The sequence below is a fragment of the Drosophila bipectinata genome, chromosome 2L, assembly GCF_030179905.1.
Source record: "Drosophila bipectinata strain 14024-0381.07 chromosome 2L, DbipHiC1v2, whole genome shotgun sequence".
Lineage (NCBI taxonomy): Eukaryota > Metazoa > Arthropoda > Insecta > Diptera > Drosophilidae > Drosophila > Drosophila bipectinata.
Window position 1 is genome coordinate 15,769,124 of NC_091736.1, and position 18,065 is coordinate 15,787,188.

An 18,065-nucleotide genomic window follows, 5' to 3' on the forward strand; every position below is an offset into this window, starting at 1 on the left:
TTTTCATTTAGTGGTGGAGCCTAGCATCCCCACACCAGCCACTTACCTACTATCCACCCCGTGGCCCACTGTTTATAGCCCCAGCATTCTCTGGTTAATGAAGCGCTTTATTGGACCATCGCCAGAGGCCGAAAAAGAGGTGAATGGAGTGTGTGATCCGACTCAGACCCGATTTGCACTTGGCCGGATTACTCTTTGCCCCTCCCTCTACATTATCTGGGTCTTTGTGCGAAGTGTTGAAGGTCAGGCCCTCGGGGGACCAAACGTTTCATGTATTTTTTTCCCCTCTTGCTGCTGTTGGGCTTTTTTGTTTGTTTGTTTGCTGAACGGCCCCCAGAGCAGGGCTGAGCCAAGCTAAGCGTTTGAGCTGTTATTGCAATAACAAATTTTGGTAATGAAATCGAAACAAATGCCGAAAGTGGCAATAAAGCATTCCCAATGCGTCAATGAAGGTGGAATATTAATACTGAACGGTTTTAGAGTCATTGTGGAAGCACCAAAGGGATTATTTGTTTTTTAATCAAAATTCATTTTAAACCAAGTGGATATTCCCAAATGAAATACAGTATTTGAAAGTAAATAGTTACAAATATAGATTATACATATAGATATAGTGTCCTACTCGCACTCACTTCGGTTTACCTTTCGTCACCTATGTGGACAGCCTGCCACAGTAATAATTCCCACTTTTGGTGTTCAATAGATTTCTTTATTGCATTTCTTTATCTTTTTGAAATTCATATATATATGCATATATATTTGTTCAATTATATATATATAAATTTATATATAATTAGTTTAATTTATTTGTTCATGAATTATTGAGAGAACAATTTGTTTGTTTAGTTCAAATAGTATACAATTTGCTTAACTATACAATTAAAAAACAGTTTCGAAATCATAGCGAGTAAACGAAAGCGATATAAACAATTGTTTTTATCCATTTCCTATAGCTTGCAAATATTTATTTAATATTAATTTAGTTATTATTAATGCTCTGTTCATTGTAAAAACTTAACAAATGTTTTGCAAACTTCGTTTATTTGTTGCCCTTCTTTCGATCTTAAAGTTGCTTTATTTCTTTCATTTATTTGTGTAATTTTTTTTATTTTTGTTCCAATGTTTGTTCTTAGTAATTATTATGTTTACGCTTATAAGTATTTAGGCATAATGCTTTGCTGAGATATATGTATGTATTTTCAAAATGTACAAGAGAATTAGCTAATGACTTTGCAAAAGTTAAATCAAACGAAAATCGGGGGAAACAATTTTCCAAGATGTTTGTTTGTTTTTCGAGAACCACGCGAACGCAACCGAGTTTTCTTTATTTCCTTTGTTTTATTTAATTTAATTTCTATCCCTCCACTTGTAACCCCACAGCAATGTGTGTAAACTTTTTAGCAAATTCAAGTTAACTGAACGAAACTGTAAGGAATTCTTTGTTTACTTTGCATTTTCTAGCGAAAAAACAGCAAACAAAATTTAACAGAAATAATTTGCATTTTAACTCGTTGAAATTTTACCTTCTCCCCATTCCCAACTCAGGTTGGAAAAATATAAGATGCGATTCTTTCTTACCAGCTTACCCAGTAATCTCGGCATGTAAGTGAGTGATGAGCGAAAAGTGCCAACAGTTGGAGCATTTTCGTTTGTTTTTCCCTTCCAAGTTCCAAGTTTGCTTGGGAAAACTTTTTCGTTTTTCTTTTACGTTTTTCACTTGTTTTTGATTGACGAAGAAAACGAAGAATTTCCTACACCTTTTCCATATTTAGTTCCTTGCAAAAGTTTAAGTTAAAACACGTGCCTGTCTTGAATACCATTTTTTTCGTGAGTCCTGTGAGGATGAGTGTACTTTTGATTGGCTTCTGTTTAATTAGACAACTGCTAAAGTTTCTCTAATCGCTTGAGTTCGAGTTCTTGGAGTTTCCATTTGTAAATACATCAAATTAAAGCCTTTAAACCGAACCGAACTGGGCCCCACAACAACTGGGGCCCGTCGAGTCTTTACACAACGCATAAGGAACTGGCAAACCGAGTTATAAAGCATCTAGATTTATATACATTACATCGTTCGATTCATTATCTTCTATGGCTTATGTAAAAAAATTGGATCGTTAGTAAGCAATTGCGTTATATTTTTTTTTACTTATTATTTTTTTCGTAAAAACATTTTGTGAATGGCTCTTAAAAATTGTTTGTTTCTGTCTTGGTTAGCTCTCAATGGTAAAATGGTTCGTCAAGCAATTGTATTATCTATATTTTAGCTAGGATTATCTATAGGTTCGATATTGTGATAGGTATGTTTATGATATGATATGGTTGAAAGTAAATTTTTGATACAAGAGGTTTAAATCGAAAAGACATGGCTGGATCAAGATGTTTTAAAAATATTGCCAGTTGTATTGCTTTTTTTTTTTAAATTGAAAATATATCTTTAAACTTGAATAAAACTCCAATTAAACTTGATATGATATGTGTTCAAAATACTCGTATACGAATAAAATTAATACCGATTCGAATACCGATCCATTGCCATCTTTTAAATAAAATATATATATTACTCATTTGGATTCGATAACTCGACTTTGTGATATGATTTCAACAAAAATATGATCTACGATCAAAGATAGCTGCCATCTCTGAAATATGTAATTCATATACGTATGCGAAGGCTATGATATCGAGTAGATATTGCTTATTGGGAGGATCGGGGAAACATATTTAGATATCAGGTGGCTTGAGTCTTGGCTGCCTTTCAATAAACGCTTTCGTATTCTTTAGAGGAAGGCCTTCTTGCTGGTCTCCAGGTTGCCGCTGTTGGTGGTTGCCGTGGTCGTGGTGGTGGAGATGCCCGAATCCTTGCCCAAAGTGGAGACAGCAATGCTGGGCACCGGAATCACCGGTGGTGCTGCAGTCGGTGCAGTGTCTCCGGAGGTGACTCCCATGCCTGAACTTACTACGGGTGGCGTGGCGGCCAGGGGAGTGGGAAAACGGGGTTGGAAATTCGGTTTTCCCATGGCCAGGGCAGGATTCAAGTCCAGCATTGTCCTGGGACTCATGGCCACAATACTTGCGCCCAATGGACCTGTGAAAAGTTGAGCAACTTTTTGGTGTTAAAGCCCGCGCACAAAATGGTTATCAGTTTCGGTTGGATAGGAAGTAGGTGGGTGAAGTTATATAGCCGGAAACAATAGATAGATAGTAGTGGGGGGAAGTTGTCCAGGAAAAAAGAGAAAGAAAGAAAAAGAGAGAGAGAGAGAGAAATAAATATTATTTTCATTAAAATTTGTTAGTCAAGCTGAAAGTCCAAATTCGGTTAACTTCGAATTTTCTTTGGTATAGTAGGTGGGACGCAACTTTAAGTTTAATTTTATTTTGGATTGCTGATAGTAATTACTGGGTGCACTTGTTTTCTACATTATACGAGGGGGTGGTTAGGTTACAATTCGATTTATTTATTTTTTTTTTTTTTTTTTTGAAGGAAGGTGTAACACGAACACAAAACACAAGACATCACACACATCGATAATCATGGAATTGTAGAAGAATGCAACCAAACACTAAACACTGTCTAAGTTTCTGCTTCTAGACTTGCTGGTCGAGGAAAGTTTCAAATCACACATGCAGCATGCTCTTCAAATAAAAAATGCACACACATTTAGATACAATATCTGTAAACTACATTTGGGCAAAGATTTCCGGCAGAGGGCAAGGGGGGGTTCTTGGATGTCAAACTCTTGTAGAATCAAATGCTGGGGAAATTGGATTTTCGGGGGGGGGGTTTGGTGGGTGGGTCGGGTTCGGCGAGTGCTCTAGAGTTTCGGCTTTTGCTACAAACTAGTTTCCAAGTTGTTCAACTATTTGACACTTTAGTTGGGGATTTTGTTCGGGTTGGTTGGAAATAGAACGAGCTATTGCTATAGAGTTTTGCAGGTTGTTAGAGGTATGTAGATAAAAAAATAGGTATCTTTGAAAAACCAACACACACCCGCCCAGCAGAGTCCGAGGTTTGGTTAGCTGATAGCATGATAGATGAACGAACGGAGGTTTTCTGCTTTTTTTTTTTTAGCTTTTTTTTTTGCATTTTTTTGTTAAGTTTAGTTTTGTATATAACTGAGGTTTCGTTTTGATTTCGTTTCATTTTTTTTCGATTTTGTTGAGTTTGTTTTTTGTGGTGCTTGAACTGTGTTTTTGAGCTGGTCTTGAGCTTAACAAATTACAAAATATCTTTCTGATTTAGTCGAAACTGAAGGCCATATCTGAAATACAAGAGTTCAAGATAATACAAAGTTTGTTCGATGTTTTGTTTAGAAGATTCTATAGCTAAGGGTCGGGGGGTTTTGTGGCCTCTGATTTCAAAAATGAGACTAAAACCAAGAAAAAAATGACAAAATTACACACGCACACATAGATAGAGAGAGATATAGATAGAGAGAGAGAGATAGATAGATAGATAGAGAAGATACAGTTACGAATCAGAATATATATATCTTATACACTGGTAACCAAGAAACGAAGAACGAGCCAGAACTGAAGAACAACACGTACACGATATATATATGGTATAACTTGTAATATTACTTATTTAAATGTAGGTGTAGAAATATATATATAGAGAGAGAGAGGAAAACACGTAGAAAAATACATATTGTAGTTATATATACGATTATATAGCAGGTTGGAGTGGTAGTAGTAACAGTAGATAGCAGTAGCAGATGTCCTCGATACGAGTAAACGAGTATTCATAGTAATCATACGAGTATTCATATTCATATCTATGTTTATGGCATCCAGAATGTTTGCATTCGCTCCAACGTACCACGGAAAAGATATATATCCGGTCCATTAGTCTTCCATATTTTTTACTCATAGATCGGTTTGCCAAAAATTCGCATATACAACTTGGAAAAAGATCATCTCTCTCATTGCCACAAATTAAATTTTTGCTTTGAAGTTTTTTTTGTATCTTGGGGATTTATTTGGTTCTTCAGATGGTTCTGGTTCGCGGTTCAAGTTGTTGTTGTTGTTCTTGTTGATGTTGTTGTTGTTGTTCTAGATGTGGTTGTAGTTGTTGGTGTATTCATTGGCTTAGAGCAGCCTGCTCTTTTTGCCATCTCGCGGTTTGCCAATCATTGTTGTATATTCATCTATTTACACAAGATTTTTGGGGTTTGGATTGGATCGTTTATCAATAAAATCAAAATTATATTAAACAAACGTATTTGGAGCAAAAGTTTTCATAAAATAATAATTTTTCAGAATTAAAGTTTGAAGTAGGTACATAAATATAATAAAGAGTCTCGTATCTGGGTATCATAGTATCATTAAAGAAAGGGTACATTAAAAAATATATATATTTGTACGATACATATTCTTGTATTTTTTCTGACTCAATAGTGGAAGAAATGTCCTAAACAAATCGAAAAGGGATAATGACTTGAATGTACAAAAATGTTTTCAATGAGCTGATAAGAGAACTAAACTTTTTGATAATGATATGATTTTTTTAGTGGATTTTTTCAAATGGGTATTATTAAAAGAATTGTTAAGAAATTGTGAAGAAAATGGCCTCTTAGAATATTAACTTGAAAATATGAATTTACATTTCAGGAAATATTTAAAATTAATAAAATGGTAATCCCATCATCCACATTTTTGAAACCTTTCCAATGAGTTGCGTTAAATGAAAGCTAAGCTCGAATGGATGAGGAGACTGAAATGTTGGTAAAGAAGCCTTGAATACATGGTAATTACATAGAGTACATATATACACGTACACGACGAATGATATCTTATATAATGAGTATCTATATAGCAATGCCAAAGGGGGAAGCGCACCCAAGATCAAGAATTGAGGTTTTCGGGCCAAAGAATCACAATGTCCTTGGTAGTATTTTGGTAGCAACCGTATTATTTCATTATTCTGAACTTTACTGATAGACGGCACAAAGGATAATTGACGACTATTTATGTTACTAGGTAGTGTTTTAATTTTGTACTTATTTTTGTTTGCAAGGTTAATTCAAATAACTCGATTATATCGAAATTAGGGTGCAGCTGTGCGAGCTTCGAAAGACAGGTTAAGAACTTTGGCTTGATTTTAGCTTGCTTACTCGTTTCTCTAATTTATTTAAATTAGCTTATGTTTTTTTTTGGCGGTGCCTTTTGGAAGCGCTGTTCGAAATTTTTTTGGTTTTCTATAAATACTTAGCTTATAATGCTTGCATATTGCTTGGATTGTGGGAGTTCGGTGTTGTGGTGTTATCCTGTTCTGAGGACACGCAAAGACTCACCTGACTTGGGGCTGACCAGGTCCTTCGTTTTATTGTTCATGCGACGTGGTCCAGTGCCGCCGGAGCCCATGGGACCGGAATGTGGACCAGAGCCCGGGGTGCCACAGCCACTGACACCGCCAGGGGCACCTGAAAAGGATACACACATGATTATGTTACTCATTGGGAATATATTGCTTTTATTGAGTGGATTTGTAAACACTTGAGATATTAGCCTTTCTTTTCATAATTTATCTACAAAAGCCTATCAATCAGTCTTTGTTTGTCATTAATTTGCTTGTTTTCTTCACATAAAGTTCAATCGATCAATCATTAAATAAAGATGTGATTTATTGCAAAAACAAACAGCCTTGTATATTTTTAGAAATATTTAAGTCTTGAGGTTGCTTAGAGAGGAATAACAATCTCAGATAAAGGTATGTAGACAGACTTCACATAAAATGATGCTTATTATCCATAATCCTTTCAGAGGACTCACCTGGCAATCGCGGCGGTCGCGGCTGTTCGACGGGAAGCACTCGTCTCCGCTTCTTTGGCAGTTTGGCGCGGGCCTGCGTGTGCGAGTAGTACATGGCGAAGTTGCTGACGATGACGGGCACTGGCAGTGCGATGGTTAGTACACCGGCGAGGGCACATAGTGCGCCCACAAACATTCCTATATAGGTTTTGGGGGCCATGTCTCCGTAGCCGACGGTGGTCATGGTGACCAGGGCCCACCAGAGACCGAGGGGGATGCTGTTGAAGTCGTTGTGCGGATTCGGTTGGATGCGCTCCGCATAGTAGACGAGACTGGCGAAGATGACGATGCCCAGGACGAGGAAGAACACCAGCAGGGTCAGCTCCTTGGCCGAGGCCCGGAACGTCTGGATGAGGATCTTCAAGCCGGACGAGTGGCGCGTCAGCTTAAAGAGTCGCATAATCCGGATAATCGAGAAGAACTCGAGGATGTCAGCGTTCTCCAAATGCGATGCGAATCGCTGAAGCACTAGATCAATATAAAAACTAAGCGTCGCTATATAATCTATGATGTTAACAGATGACTTGATGAATTCGCACTTGTTCGGCGATGAGATAAAGCGTACCTATAAATAGTTTAATATTTTTATAAAAATTTAAGTCTTCTATTTAAAGTTAATTTCTTACCAATATCTCAAAGGTAAACCAGGCATTGCAAACGCATTCAATATAGAAGAAGGCTATGTGCGCATTGGTCTGTGTCTTGTCCAGAAACCATCCGGCAGTTCCGTTCGCAGTTCGCACTGTCACGTTCCGGACAATGGGCACCCTCATATCCGGATGGGTCTTCAGGCAGAACGACAGGATCGAGATGCAGATGAAGAACACCGAAACCACGCCAATAGTCTGAAATTCAAAATGGAATATGTAGTCAGACCTCGAAGATAAAAATACATTTTTACATTTATAGCCTTCCCTGTCGACACAGTTTACAATTTGATTAATGTTTTAATTGCGAAAAGTATGATTAATTCGTTTATCTAATTGCATTCGAATCAAGAAACAAGACTAGCAATTCTCATTAAAAGTATATGCTAGTTTTATTATTTTGTCATGTAGACTGGATATTCGAAAATTTAATTATAGTTATTGCACAAATGAATTCGATGATTCAATGAAAATAAAAATAGATTGTTTGCATCTCCAAAACCATAAATTTTCTATTTTAAAATTGTCTATAGATACTGCCTCTACAAATAAGTTACCTTGGCTGCATTTGAACTATAGGGCTCATCGAACAAGGACCAAATGCGCGGCTTCATCTCCTGCCACCAGGATATAGTGCCTTTGTAGTAGTCCTCTTCGAAGCCAAATTTACGTGCCAATTCCTCTTCGGACGGTTTTTCCGTATCCAGATCGAGTCGATCTAGCACGGCTAGGGTCTCCTGTGTGTCACGATGCTGTAAACATGATAAAGTATTATTTTAATATATAAATAATGATTCTATATAGAAGCCAAACCTGTGTGTAGGTCATCCAACAGCAGGGTTCCACTTGATTTGAGTCTAGGCCCCAAAACTCCAATTCCTCTTCGAACAGCGGTCCGCACACATCTGTGGGATAATGCAGCTTACCGGTTCTGAAAGATTATTATAAAAAATTTAATATTTTTAAGATAAAAGTTGAATAAAGAGCCTTACCTGTAATAGTTGAGCACTTGTGCGAAGACGCCCGGATGCCGATCAAAGAAGTACTCATTCAGTATCGGATCATAGTTGGCCAGGGCCTCTGTTAGCCGGGATAATCGCGTAGCCGGAATCTTTTTCAGCGTGGCCTTGTAGGTTTCGTGCCGGATGCCACCCACATTGAGCACCACACGGTTCTCCGAGTCCATGTTGATCAGATTCATGGCTGCATGCGCATAGTGTTGCACTTTTTTAGGTATATAAGTCATTTTCTCAACTAAACGAACTCAAACTCAAAATCATAATCAAATTATGTTTGAATATTTATGTTTTTTAAATAAAAATACACAAAACTTAAATGTGTTTAAAGTATCTACTCTTGTTTGTGTTTCTGTTGTTTTTCTTCAGAAGATTAAATGTTGGCCAACCTGAATGTTTTTCGTTATCCTTGCCCACGATTTTTGCAGTTCTCAGTGCCCCGCAGCTGGCAAGGCACCTCACTCATACACTCCACACTCGTGACCTCGTCTGATCCTGTCCACTCCCCCACTCCCGGGGATCAAGACGCAATCCCTTGAACTCCCACTTGAAAGTATTCTACTAGATGTTAGGAGCAGACCCAAAGCATCCTCGGAATGCTTAGCCCTGGGCCTTGAGCTACTCACTAGGTTGGGGCTGGATTGGACAACATGGCGCTGGAAAAAGGATTTAAAAGGTATTAAATAAAGGATATTAAAGGTATTTCAAGTTGCTGCTACTATTTCTTGAATTGAAGCCTTAAGACTTATATTTTTTCGTAGGAAACTCTCTCACTTTGATGGAAAATTACCTAAATACTAGTAATGTGTATGTACCCCGTATGGATATTCGTTTATGTAGTCCTACTTCCTTTGGAGCTCCCATTATTTTGCATGGTACGTAATTATGAGTATATGACTTATTCAGAAGTGCTGAGTAAGTCGATTCATAATGGCCATTATTTACACGCGCACACAACTATTTTGGGAATTAAACTAGATATAATGTTCACAAAAAAGTAAGAGTAAGAGGAATTTCTACACATTTATTAAAGTATTTCATACTCAAATTTTTCTCTATAAATTATTATAGAATTTTGAAAGAGATTGGTATTTTTTAAGACATATGTTACCCATCATGGCCAATAAAACTTATTTGAATAAGTTTTTTTACTGCGATGAAAGAAGAGCACAAGCCGGCCCATAAACAAAAAATCACATGACCCCGTACCACAAAAATCTTAAGAATACAAATCGGCCAACTTAAATCAATATTTAGTGTATACAAATCATTTAGAATTATGTATATATTCCATATCATTTGTGGATAAGTGGAAAAACTTTCGCACATCTCGACTTTGTGGTGAAATACGAAGATTTGTTTATATTGAATATAATGATTATGGATCAAGTCCGTGATCGGAATGATTCAGTTATGTGTAAAAGTGTGCCGGATGGAAGTTCGTTTTTTTTCTTAGATTCCCCGAATCTACCTGTGATGGACGCATCCTTGGCCACCCCCGCGATGATTCAGTTACTGAATTCACTTTAGCTTAGGGGAAATTTTTACGCCGCATAAATATTTAAAATCAACAAACAGAAGGCTCCAACTAAGGCAATCCATTCGGAAAATAGGCAATAATATTTGCTTCGATTGAATTGACCCATTAGCAGCTCGTGAAGCGCATCCCACTTGGAATTGTTTTCCTTTTTTCCCGGAGATCTAACTAAATATAGTCTCTAGCCATATCATCGATAGCGTCATCGATTTGCAGAAAAGTGGTACGAGATCGAGCCGAAAACAAAACCCCACAAAAATAGTAATAATAAAAATAAAAATGGAGCGTAGCGTAGCGTAGGGGAATAATAAAATTGCCTTTCGTGATTTGCACAAAAGGCAAATATTTGTTCTTAAACAATATATAGTTTTGGCGCTGCATTGTTTACACACATACACACATACACAGGCCCATACACACTCACACGCACCCAGCTGGTACGGATACAAATGTATCTGGCAGATACTTTTATACAAAAAGTGAGCAACAGCGTCTTGCTTGTGTGTCTGTCTGTCGGTTTGTCTAAAATGTCTGGCTGTTATTTTTCTGTTGTCGATTCTCATCATTGTCCATTGGATTGTTTACTTGCAACCGGCTGCTTCTCGATTTTCGAATCAGTGCCATAAAATTACAAAACAAGCGCAAAAAAGCACAAACACACCAAAAGATTTTCATGAGGCTTTATAAACAAAACAAACAATGCCAAACACACGCTGTGGCCAGGTCTGTCCGGTGAAAAGTGGTGGAATTTAATTCGCAATTAATGCTAATGATTATGTTATACATACTCCATCGTGCTGGAATTTTTTTGGACCCCCCCAATTCCAGCTTAATATTCATAGCCGTCCGACTGCAATTAACTTTAAAATAGTAAGCGTGTGTACTTGTGTGTATTTTTAGCTATGCTACATTATTTATTCACTTTTAATGAGGCACTGGGCATGGAACAGAAAAAAAAAACAAAACTTGAAAGCTCTCCCCAAGAAAACATACTTCTTGGCCAAAAGTATTTAAAATGAGTTTCGTTTTTTTCGTTTGCCACCACCCCCCGGACTTTCTTCCTTTTTTTTCATATCAAAATTTCCTCGTCTTCCCCTCGACGCAGTCCTGGAAACAACATCCTGTGGCCCGCAGTTGCACGCAAGTAGAGTAGTTAGAAGGTGGCTTAACTGCCTCTCAGGGGGGCGACAGGATGATGGGTGGTTCAGGCTACCAAAAAGGGGACAGCCAGGAGCTGAGGGCAGAGGGCAAGAGGCGGAGGCAAAAACACACACACAGTAGGTCAGGAGTGTTTTGTAAGTAGCGTGTTGTAGTAAGTGCGGCCTGTGACTCGGGTAACTGCTCTGTTTTTGTTGTGGTATGAAGTTGCCTGCCTCGGTTAACTCGGCGTATACATTATACTCTCTCGTAAGGATATACACACACACACACACACATCTACAGAGCTACTGAGGGCACACGACTTTACACGTGTGTGTCGCGCACGCATCGATTTTTCCGTTTTTGGTGTATCAGAAACTTCCTTATTGTCTGTAGCATTGACTTTAAATTTGACAGGAGACAGTGCAATAAACTACGACCCGATTTCTTCAAAATGTACATATATATGTATATGTGTGTGTGTGTATGTGTATATATGACATCCATCAAAACTGTAGAGCCGCCACCTTCTTCGCGATTTCTCCGACTCCTATTCTCACCTATTCTCTCATTCTGCGGGGTCGGTGCGCTCTGCCAATAAACATACTTTCGATTCCGAGATTTTCCACTGGCTGAGAAACTGAATAACTGTAATTGTTTCGCGGGGCTTTGAAAATAGGCGGGGGAAAAACTTAAAAACTGAGGAATATAACACTACGGCACTACACTTTCTTCTTTATATATTTTTTCCTTTCTTTTCTTTTCAACTTTTTTTTTGTATTGTAAGGGGCCCGCCACTCTCACACACTCCTTCTTCTTCTGTTTTCTTTCTTTCCGTTCCGTTCCGTGGAGTTTTCCGTCCGGGCAACTTCCGAGCCGTACGAGGCGATTTTACAAACTGAAAAGGAATCCGAACAAAGCGACGGAATTTTCACGCTCTTCCCTCTCCGGGCGGGATGTTGATGTTCGCTGTCTTCATCTCGGAAAGCCAGCGTGAAAACCAAAGCATGCGCAGTGCTTTTCTCGGTTCTTACATTGCTTTTGCTTTGACGTTTGCTTCAATGTGCCGCCAAAATGCAACACTGCGTATGAGTGATAAATATGCGGGCTTCTTAGAATGCAGGGAAAAGATAATACAAAGGAGTTATTATCACATTATCACTCATTTTAAGTCATTTCGACTTAACTTGGCATCGAGCTTTTTTTTGGAACATTTCATAATATATTTATAGGATTTTACCCAAAATCTAAAGTACAGATATTATTTATTTTATAAAAAATATTTATATTTATTTCCAAAATACTTTTATAAAAAATATATTATTTTTTTTCCTTTTAGCTTGTTTTTTTTGTATTTTAGTTAGATTTTTTAAATAAATAAAATAAAACTTCTTTTAATTACAGTTTAGACACCATTGATGAGTTTGACAAGCACTGTTGTCTCAAGTAAATGTAATGTAAAAACCATGTAGATATTCAACGCCAGCCTTACCTGTTTTTAAAATATTAAATATTTTCTCTTAACTCTTCTTTATTTAAACCTTTACCCTCCCCGAGTAAAGATAAAATACTTTGGTCTTCAAAATGTTTAAATTGTATTGAAAAAAGATAGTTACGGGAACGTAAAAACTGAAGTACAGAGCGATTTAAGTAAATTGGCAAAAAAATAAGATCTCCAAATACAATTTGTTTTTCCATTCGTTGGACAGTAGATAAATATAATTTGAACTAGGCTATGTTTGGAAAAGAAATGCAATTGGCTAAGTGAATAGATGAATCCAAAAAGGCAGAAACCAGATGAACTTTGGTCCTAAGCAGAGAATGGATCGCATAAGCGTATACATTATATAGTGATATTTTATGCATATTTAAATGATGAGTATAAAATATTCGATATGTTGCGAGACTACGCTTGCTGCTCCTCACTGCCATCGGGAGAAGTGTGCCAGACATGTCCCGTTTCCAGGGCCTGCAGCTTGAGCAGCTCCTTCTGACTGTCCTTGGCCTGGAGGTGGAAAACACTTTGCTGCGAAAGGTATACAATTCGTTAAATATTTTCTGCTTGCAGCCACACCAGAGACTTACCTTGACCTCCTTGCTGGTTAATACATCCATTTTGTCGTAGATAATGGCATGGAGTCCGAGCTCCTTGAGAAGCTTGATGGTGTCCTTAGAGTTGTTGTCATCGCCCCAGCAGAACAGCACCAACCCGCGCTCCTTGGCCAGATTCACCTAAAAGCGTCCGTGGCTAAATGGTTCGCATGAATCGTGTATGGCGAGAGGATCATTTTACCTGGCTGGGATCTCGCAGCAAGTCCTCCGTGTGCGCCACAATCCCCAGCAGCTGCATGGCCACCGCATGCCAGACGGCCAGTTCCATGGAGTTGCCCCGCGGATCCAAATACTGTTCATACTTCGTAGTCCTGCCCAAGGTCAGAAACATCACAGGATACCGGTTCTGCTTGAACCGCAACATTGTGCAGATATCAGGATCAAAACAGCTAAGAACAATGCGTCGATTTCCCGCCTTCCGAAATACCACATCCAGAATGCAATCGATATAGAGATTTCTGTCCACCACATGCTCAAACTCCTCCTCCATTTTGCCGTCCTGCAGCCGCTGAGACCACTTGATTTCTATATTGAAACCCACATGAACGTCCAGGGCATCCAGTACATCGGCGAGCTGGGGGAAAGGCTGGTGCTCGAGCAAATCATCGTTGTGAAAGGAGCGCGTCTCCCTCGAAAGTCCCTCGGCAGTGTGGTAAACCTTCAGCTTTTTCAATTGCTCCAGGGAGAGCTCTCTCATGGGCAGAGCCAGGAAATCGTGTTCCTGCATACTGCACTTTGATTTCAGAGAAACATAAATCATAAAGTCATGATACACCACAGGCACGAGGTCCTTGCTCAATTGCACATCGAATTCCACCATATCGGCTCCGTGATCCGCGGCATTCTTCAGCGATGTTATTGTATTCTCCCGGATCACTGTGTCTTTGGCTTTAAAACTGGTCCCCGATCCCCGGTGTCCCACATCCAAGCCCGTCCACTTGTTGTTCCAATAACGGGCATAGCTAACGCTCATATCCATGTGGGCGCTTAGAGGAGAGGGCTTCACGATCAGGTATCCCAAACGCATCATGCCCAACGGCCGATGCCCCTTGGCACAGGTGATAGGTATCTCCAGGTTTCCCTCCGATCGCTTGAAAAGATTGGGCAGCACATAGTGATAGCCCAAATGATTGGGTGGACCATCTTCCTTGGCCACTCGCGAGCTATAGCTGTACAAATCGATCAGATATGCGGTATTTTCCATGTCTCCCACGGTCAAGTGGAATATAACCAAATCGCTGGGGCCACAGGCGGTGCCGAATTGCTCCTGGCTCCGGATTTCGCACTCGTCAGCACTTAGGGTAACCACTTCACTGAAAGCAAACGCTGTGGATTCCCCACCGTTCTCCTTCGTGTCGTGGGTATCATTGGATAACGAATCCTCCAATGGGGAAACCGGAGTCATCGAATCGCAGCTAGCACTGGGAATTCGTAGATTCATGGGTGTAACTTTCACCTGGACATGCCGGCGTTTCATTCGCTGTTTCCATGTAAACGGAGCATAGAAGAATTTCAGCTGAACTATGGACTCCTTGGTCAGCCAGCCACGGTCCACTTTCTCCTGGCCATTGAAGGAGCCAAAGATATCAGGATTATTCTTCGAAGGCTGCTCGTCCAGCTCCTTGATTACTCGAGGCTGTAATAGGAAGATTATAAAGCAATGATCAAGATTCGACTCTCAGCGTTTGTTTACAATCATAAACAAAAAACTGCCATGCTCATGAACTTAATACTAATAGTCATGTTACATCCAAATGCGAACCTGTAACTGAGTCTCCCAACGACGAACCACAAGTTGCTCTGTACTGGGATCCACGGCACAGACCATATAACGATATTCAGTGGCACAATGCCTGGGGATATAGACTTCACCCGTCCACAGGTTGCTATCCGGGTCATCCTCCTTGTTCAGTAGAACGGCGCCAGAGTGCTGCCAGTTTCCCAGAGCCTCTCCTGCGCCGACAACAGCTAACTGCTCATTGGAAGCCAGATCCAGGTTCATCAGGACACGAAATGTCCATAAGCGGTTGGTGGTTATGTCGCCAAAGATCCTACGGTTTTGGACACTGGGCCGATGACCGTTTTCCGAAGAAGAGGGACACGAGGAAGGAGCTGCCATGGCGTCGTCCTCGCCGTCGTGGGAAGCCAGCCAGTTCTGCATGTTGAATACCTAATATATCACACAGTATAAAATAATTTTGTTCAGTGTATGTTTATCCATTGACCTTATCAGTTGATGACGTAAATGGCCTTTATCAATCAGCTTTCACTTACTTGGTGCGTGGGAGAGAAGGAACTACGAACAAAGGCAGCCTCGCCTTATATATGGTCTTTTAGATTTTCCTTAGTTTTCTCCTTTCCCAGCTGCTGCACTAAAAACCTAAGGGCAGTACTAACGAGGGAGTCGACACTGTTTTTCGCCACCGTTCGCCAGTTTCAAAAGGCTACTGCGAATGATTTCAGGGTTTCGCTCGGGATTATCATTTCTATTTTTTTTTAATTATAAATATTTATTTAAAGTAGCTTTAAAACTGTTAACAATAAAAATCGGGTCAGAAATCGGGTCGCCGGTGGGATTTAGAGTCAGTGATGCCATATCTAGCTTTTTTCCCGTCAAATGTAGATGTTCAAAAACTCGGAAACTTCTATGAAACCTGACAATTTTCTTGAATTAGTTTACAATTCTTATGAATATTCATTAAGTCCTAAATAACATTTCAATCAATACATTTCAGTTTAATCTCATTCAAAAAAACAACGTTCACACAATGTCATCGTCTTTTCGATAAATAGAGTTGCCAGACTTTTATCAGTCTATATTGTCAATTTTTGCAGTCCATATACTATAACATAATTTAGCTTTGCATTCTTATCATTTTTAGCATTTAAGCGCGCCGGAAGTCACAAAAAAATTAAAGAAAAAAATTTGTAAATATTAAATTAAATAATAAATTAGTTTTATTATGTATGCAGATAATGAATTTGAATTGACAAAAGATGATCTACCCGACCATATTATACATATACGACAATGTAGACCCGTATGTACCGACGTACTACAAACCGGATTCCCCAGTTGTTGTTGTTGAAAAATGCAAAACACAAACTTCACGGCGGATCCCCCCCTTTCCCCACTCGTCGTATCTGAAAGAGGGTAAACGTATTTATAAATTTACACGCGACAACGAAAAGCGACAACGAAAAGTTGGAAAAATGGAAGGAAGCTTATGATGTGTAATTTTTCTAAATATGAGGATATGTATATTTGGTTGGTTTTTATTTATTCATAATGGTTTTTAGATACTTAAAAGAAATCAAAATTTCACTGATGTCGAAAAGAGAAGAAATAACGAAAATGTGATTACAATGATACATCCTTGTCTGCACAGGATCAAAGGTCGTGTTGATCCGGACACGGATACCAAGTGTCGCGTTTGTAAAAAACCTATTTACACTACCAAAGTGCTTCTAATTTAAATAAAACAAAAGGTTTGTGAAATTTTTTCTATGTAAAATATTCAATAAAGGTGCAATTTTCTAAAAAGAATTATCATGAGTCACCGGGTGCACTTTTTTTGGCGGGAAAACATTTTCTTATCAGCAATGATCAAGAAAACAGCAAAAGTAACCATTACCCATTACCAGTATGACCAGGCGTAGTCGGAAAGACTTCAATGGCTCCAATTACAAAATATATAAACCATTTCACAGACAATATGAAGATGAACAAAACCAAATTTAAAAAATTTAAATTCTTTAAAAGCTTTATTTTGGCATTGGCCGTATTGTACATTTTTCCCCTGTCTGGCAACATCAAATAGTGATGATAGCTCTTTTTTGGCGGGAAATTTTTTCCAATCAGAATTTAATACCTAATTTGGCTTTGGAAAGTTTTTTCACTTTCTCATGATAGACAAATATTTCGTTGAACGCGCAGAATTTTATTTTAAGTTCTTGAACTTGGTGTTGTATTGTTGAATGGTATTATTCCGGCTACCATTCACGTGTCGGCGTGATGGAATATTCTCGAATATGGGATTGATCGTATATATAGTCCTTCAGTCCGCAGCGATCACTTCAGTTGCTCTTGATCCCTCTTACACGTCAGACGTCTTTAAAAATATTTTCTACCGTACATTGACAATTTTAATAATTGTAAATTATGTATACTGATTACGATGAAATTAAGTTGACAAATGATGATTTACCTTTTGAGAACATATATGACAATGATGACCCTTATGTTCCGACCTACAAACCTGGTCCACCAATCAGCATCAACCAAAACGCCGTTCCTGCTACAGCTAAAACCAAAACACAAACTTCACATAAAATCCCCCCCTACCCACACTCGTCGTATCAGAAAGATGGTAATCGTATCTATGAGTTTTCCCGTACAAATGGCGACAGGGAAAAAATGGAGTTGTGGAAGGAAGCCTATGATGTAAGACATTTCTTACAAAAACATACATTTTTCGTTTATTTTTATTTGCAATGCATTCTTAGATAATCACCACCAATCACATGGTTACTGAGAATGTCGAAAAAGAGAAAGTCAAAGGTTCTGTGCTTACATTAATACTCCCCTGTCTACACAGGATCAACGGTCCTGTTGATCCGGACACGGATATCAAGTGTCCTCAATGTAAAAAACCTATTCGCACGACCAAAGTGCTTCCTAACTTATGAATTACGTAGAACTAATGAAAAAGGATGTAAAATATTTAATAAACCTGAAGTATCCTGACAGGAATTTGCATGTGCAGGTGATATCGTTTTTTTGGCGGTAAAATATTTTCTTAT

General features: G+C 38.7%; 3 protein-coding genes across 10 annotated transcripts; 1 reads left to right on the forward strand and 2 right to left on the reverse strand.

Annotated features, from left to right (window-relative positions):
- Positions 1-698: 698 nt before the first annotated feature.
- On the reverse strand, positions 699-12,056 carry Shaw (Shaker cognate w). 8 transcript variants are annotated; one of them, XM_017242434.3, is made up of 9 exons: positions 11,711-12,056; positions 8,863-9,129; positions 8,450-8,660; positions 8,271-8,388; positions 8,015-8,209; positions 7,437-7,655; positions 6,772-7,375; positions 6,294-6,422; positions 699-3,103 (listed from the first exon to the last, which is right to left on the reverse strand). In XM_017242434.3, the coding sequence occupies exons 3-9, from the start codon at positions 8,656-8,658 to the stop codon at positions 2,778-2,780; spliced, it is 1,800 nt and encodes a 599-aa protein (XP_017097923.1). In that variant the 5' UTR covers positions 8,659-8,660; positions 8,863-9,129; positions 11,711-12,056; the 3' UTR covers positions 699-2,777. The 8 variants fall into 8 exon arrangements, 4 of the variants coding, with proteins under 4 accessions (XP_017097923.1, XP_017097924.1, XP_017097922.1 ...); XM_017242435.3 differs by having other exon boundaries at positions 8,450-8,681; XR_001773339.3 differs by adding an exon at positions 4,820-5,147 and having other exon boundaries at positions 2,965-3,085; positions 8,450-9,129.
- A 665-nt stretch (positions 12,057-12,721) lies between these two features.
- On the reverse strand, positions 12,722-15,851 carry LOC108126084 (glycerophosphocholine phosphodiesterase GPCPD1). Its single transcript, XM_017242527.3, has 5 exons — positions 15,537-15,851; positions 15,025-15,432; positions 13,444-14,898; positions 13,236-13,382; positions 12,722-13,176 (listed from the first exon to the last, which is right to left on the reverse strand). Exons 2-5 carry the CDS (start codon positions 15,421-15,423, stop codon positions 13,057-13,059), a joined length of 2,121 nt encoding a protein of 706 aa, XP_017098016.2. The 5' UTR covers positions 15,424-15,432; positions 15,537-15,851; the 3' UTR covers positions 12,722-13,056.
- Positions 15,852-17,314: 1,463 nt separating this feature from the next.
- LOC108125788 (uncharacterized) lies at positions 17,315-17,996 on the forward strand. The gene is made up of 2 exons (XM_017242117.3): positions 17,315-17,706; positions 17,769-17,996. Exons 1-2 carry the CDS (start codon positions 17,425-17,427, stop codon positions 17,949-17,951), a joined length of 465 nt encoding a protein of 154 aa, XP_017097606.2. The 5' UTR covers positions 17,315-17,424; the 3' UTR covers positions 17,952-17,996.
- The last annotated feature ends 69 nt before the right edge of the window (positions 17,997-18,065 follow it).

Coding starts and splice junctions, on each gene's coding strand:
- Shaw (XM_070277301.1), bottom strand. CDS start 8,703: ATGACTTATATACCTAAAAAAGTGCAACACTATGCGCATGCAGCCATG. Junction 7,656..8,014: donor ATAGTTCAAATGCAGCCAAG/GTAACTTATTTG, acceptor TTTGAATTTCAG/ACTATTGGCGTGGTTTCGGT. Junction 6,423..6,771: donor GCGACCGCCGCGATTGCCAG/GTGAGTCCTCTG, acceptor TATCCTTTTCAG/GTGCCCCTGGCGGTGTCAGT.
- LOC108125788 (XM_017242117.3), top strand. CDS start 17,425: ATGTATACTGATTACGATGAAATTAAGTTGACAAATGATGATTTACCT. Junction 17,707..17,768: donor TGTGGAAGGAAGCCTATGAT/GTAAGACATTTC, acceptor ATGCATTCTTAG/ATAATCACCACCAATCACAT.
- LOC108126084 (XM_017242527.3), bottom strand. CDS start 15,423: ATGCAGAACTGGCTGGCTTCCCACGACGGCGAGGACGACGCCATGGCA. Junction 14,899..15,024: donor GTTGGGAGACTCAGTTACAG/GTTCGCATTTGG, acceptor TTCCTATTACAG/CCTCGAGTAATCAAGGAGCT. Junction 13,177..13,235: donor TAACCAGCAAGGAGGTCAAG/GTAAGTCTCTGG, acceptor TACCTTTCGCAG/CAAAGTGTTTTCCACCTCCA.